Source organism: Trypanosoma equiperdum, assembly GCF_001457755.1.
Source record: "Trypanosoma equiperdum strain OVI genome assembly, contig: ctg_1253, whole genome shotgun sequence".
Classification (NCBI taxonomy): Eukaryota; Euglenozoa; class Kinetoplastea; order Trypanosomatida; family Trypanosomatidae; genus Trypanosoma; species Trypanosoma equiperdum.
The window spans coordinates 1-4,467 of record NW_027123231.1 but is presented as its reverse complement, the minus strand read 5'-3'; the positions used below and the strand labels follow the sequence as shown (position 1 = coordinate 4,467).

General features: G+C 46.9%; 1 protein-coding gene across 1 annotated transcript; it reads right to left on the bottom strand.

Annotated features, from left to right (window-relative positions):
- Window positions 1–1,130: 1,130 nt before the first annotated feature.
- TEOVI_000666000 (eukaryotic translation initiation factor 2-alpha kinase, putative) lies at window positions 1,131–4,157 on the bottom strand (the record flags this gene model as incomplete). Its single annotated transcript, XM_067220853.1, has 1 exon — window positions 1,131–4,157. One exon carries the CDS (start codon window positions 4,155–4,157, stop codon window positions 1,131–1,133), a length of 3,027 nt encoding a protein of 1,008 aa, XP_067076954.1.
- Between the last annotated feature and the right edge of the window lie 310 nt (window positions 4,158–4,467).

Here is a 4,467-nt window from a genome sequence, read left to right as displayed (position 1 = left end):
ATAATATAATATATATATATATATATATATATTTGTACACTTCAACGCGTTCAGGGATATTACGCACGTAATGATACACATAATCACACACATGCGCACGCAGACACGACATACCCTGCGCTACACACATCCATTAAGGTAATCAGTATGGAGTAACAACGGCAAATTAAAACAAGAAACAAAAATAACATATATTTAGGCAAGAAAAAACGAAATAAGAGAGAGAAAGAAAAAAAAATTATCACCGTAACACCTATCCCCCCATCACCTTAAATTTTCATTCCTTTCTTTGCTTCCTCTCATCTCCTCTCCACCCTTTAAGGTCATTAAAACGCAACAAGCACAATCATAAACAAAAGCATAAAACACACAACGTCAGCACCAATCTCAGTCATTTCACTCTTCCCATCTACCTATGCACCGCTTCCACCCACAGAAAGAAAAAAAAAGGAAAACACGCCCATCAATTCATAAAATCAATCGAGTTGAGACAACACCCAAACAGAGCTCCACACACAAAAAATTTTCCCATGACCTTCATATCCTCTCCTCATTGCATTCCCTCCTCACCACTTGCACACAAACACACACACGCACATGTCCCTTTAAAGTTCCCTCACACTAAATGATACTGTCCAAAGCGAGAAGAAGAAAAGCATGCGGATGCGAAATGATATATATATATATATATGTTAAATGAATGGTGTGTTGAGTTGTGCGCATCAAAATAATAATAATAATAATAATTAGTAATAATAACAATAGTGATAAAAACAATAATAACATTAATAATAGAGGCGCTTCTGGGGGAGGGAAAACAGTGATGTGAGGCGAAACAAGAGGTAAATAAAGTAAGATGTAGAGGGGAAAAAAAATGAAAATCGAGGCTCATCAGTCAACAGAAGTGAACAAAGTATTGGAAGTCGACTACCAAACTCGATAATGAGCTCACTGCTGTCCTTACATCCATAACACATCCATTGGGCCGAAATCACAAGAAAATCTGAGGGGTGGTGTTTTAAAAAAGCGCAGCTGAATGTAATAGGAAAGAAAAAAAAAGAAAAGCGAAAGAAAAAGTTATAATTGTAGCTCGACCCCAATTTTTTTTAAATCTCTCCGCACCGCGGCGCTCAGTTGGCTGACGGCAAACGCCCAGCCGTAGACGACTCCACTGAACTGACATTCCCCAAGGGAACAATATTCATGGAGTCGGCCGGGGTTTTATTAACGCTCAACATATCCGCTGAAGAACTTGTAGGCATCGCCAACTCCACGTCACCAACATCATCCGTAGCTCCATTGTCACCCAACTTTGCCGAACCGTTGCCACCGCTGCGAATTTCCACCACAATATGCTTCAGCTTCTGGACCACTTCATCCACCGATGGCCGGCCGTCTGGTTGTTCTCCCAGCATTTGCCGGAAAACCTCAGCTTCCTCAGGGAAGTCGTCCTCCAACGCAGAGGGAAGTTCACCATGACGTGCATCACCGAGTGTCCGCAGTCGTTCATGCTGTGTCGTAAACTCGCAATAAAATTCCACAGCGATCAATCCAAGGGAAAAAACATCACTGGCTGCCGTCGCACTCCCCCCACACTGCTGCTCGGGACTCCAGTAAAGCGGTGTCCCACCGGCGAAGGAACGTTCATCATCGAAGAGCGCTGTGGCAGAACCAAACTCTTCCACGCTGGCCCTCTTCCATCCCAATGGCGTCTGCCAACGCTTTGCCAGTCCAAAATCACCAATCTTCATTATGCCAGCGTCAGAGACAAATATATTCGTTGGCTTCAGGTCACGGTGTATTACATCCTGCTGGTGAATGTACCGTAGACCTCTGACTATCTGGAGGAGATGCTCCACATTTTCTAGTCGGCTGAAGGCATTACGGTTGCGGAAGTGATCTGCCAATGTGCCACTCTTAAAGTACTCCATTTGTATGAACAGCACATTAAGAGGGGCGCCCGTTGCCGATGACACCGTGTCGTTTATGGTGCCGTAGCTTTCGTCTCCACAGAACGACACCGAACCCTCCACATTGTCATTATTGACGATACCGTGGGCTTCAGCGATGCTTCGAGCAATGTTCTCAATCCATGAGTAAAAGTACCGCACAACGTTCGGATTGTCAAGAGAGCTGTGAAGAATGGCCTCGCGAACACACCTTTGCTTGTCTTCCTCACGAATACGAACGGCTTTGATGGCGTACATAGCTCCCGTAACCTGGTGCTTTACACAAAAGACATTCCCTTCACCGCCTCGGCCGATCTTTTTCAAAACATCAAAATGCTGCTGAAAGAGTTGTGGCATGGGTGTGGTGACAGGTTGCGTGGCGGACACGCTTCCCCTTACGCTCAGTGAGGATTCACCGGCAACGTACTCATCATCATCATCGTAGTCGTTTGGATTTTTCCACCACGTGTCACCGAGACCTGCAGAAGTTTCATTCACGCTGTCAGTCACTTGTGGTTTCCCCATTCGTACGATTTGTTCAACCCCATCATCAAGTGGCGCCGCTGTCATTGTTAGCGAAAATGGTGACGACTCAACGAACACGGCTGCGGGGCTCCCACCAGCAGGAGTATCGAAACGACCGGAACGATCGGCGGCTGCAAAACCAGTCGGCGTGGTTTTGGAAGTCTGACGCATGTTATCCATAAGTGAGTCATACTGCGCCCACGCATTCCTTAAACGTGGCCGCAGCAACATACCAAAGCCAACGAGGGTTGCGGAGACGAGAATACAGACCGTTTGGAATGCAAAGAACATCGTCCGTCGCGTCATAGTGTTCAACAGTATGTACGAAAGGGACAGTATTGGAATAGACTCGTTCCCCACCATACCCTCCCTGAAAGAATAGGCCACCATTTGGCGAGAGTTGGCCGAACACTCCTGAAGCCACGAGCACTGTTGAAAAGAACGCTGGAGTTCCTCCGTTTCACGCTCGTCTGCGTCTATATCGTCTTCCCACGTTGCCACGTACGGTTTTAATCGCACGGTACGGTGCGTCCACGGTCGATCACTGAGAAGAGGGAATCCGTTCCTTTGTAATCTACCTGCGTGCGTGAAGGCATCAGCTGTTGGTGGCCTGTGGAAGCGGTAAAGGGGGATAGGATAAACACCACCGCGACCGGGATGCCAGAAGAAGGCATTCACAATGCTACTTGTCGTTCCAACTGCCGCAGGCCACTCGGCAACGTTAGTTAGCGTATTCCACAGCGTATACCGTTGGTTTCCTACTTCACGCATCACAAGGTCATCGACGTTAAACGTCTTGCGTTTAAAGTCAAAAGGCATCGCTGCATCTCTCAAACGAGCCTGCATCGCAAGTATGGCTTGGCGGACACTGTTTTGACTCTGCTCCTCTACAACGTTCGCAATAAAGTTCTGATCTTTTTCACCTCCTTCATCACTTTCCGGGCCTTGCGGTGGAAAACTCTCCGAAAGTTTGTATTGTGCTATACTCATCTTCCACTTATACATGCCGCGCCGCACCACATGAATGGTGACGTTGCAAAGTACCACGTGTAAAAAGGAAGTTAGTGGCGTTGGTCTCATAATCGGAATCCCAGTGTGGCTATCGTAGTCCATGAGCTGTACGGACGTTGTGACATAGATTTCTGTATTTTCTACATTCACGTGCCGACGGCGAATAAGCGTAGAGAGATTCATGAAAAACTGCGGGTGCGATGGAGTGAGCGGCGCGTCATCTATATAATCGTCTTCATAGTCGTCGCCATCATCAAAGGTACCATCTTTAGTATATCTAGTGGTTAATTGCTTCCCGGCATCACTAGCTGGGTAGCGCCGTCGCGTGAAAAGCATCCCTCCCTCAATTATAAACGGAAGCGCAAACGGATCACGCCGGATCACCTCCCTTGTCGCGTGCCGCAACACGTCTACCGATATTATGTTTCCACCAGTATTCACAGTCCACATGTGGGATCCCGAATCCAACCATCGTGCTGTGATGTTACCGTCCATTTGTAGAAGAAGGAGCAGACCACTCGGTGGAGTGACTGCAAGTGGCAAGATGTTGTTTTCAGCCCCTGATGGTTGGCTCCGGATAGTGGCTTCTGTGTCACCTCCCCGCACTCCTGAACCCGTAAGGGCCCACAGGCAACAAAGCAATGACGCAGCAAAAACATAGGCATCCGGCATTTAACAGACACACACACAAACACACGCGAACAAGAGATCACGGGTAAGACTTCACAAAAGTAAATAGCAAACCCAATGAACAGCCAAGCTCGCCGGAATGAACAAACGAAGATAAAAAGTAAAAAAAAAAAGCAACCGCTCGATTAGAACCAAACAAACTAATGCGCTAGGAAGACCTCTACGTTGAGGAGCCCACTGACTGACAAACAATTTATGGGCAAAAGAATGACTGACAACACAAAAAACACAAACAACGTAGCGAGCGGTTGATTCAAGTGACTACTGTGGGTAACGCTGTTTTTTTTTTTTT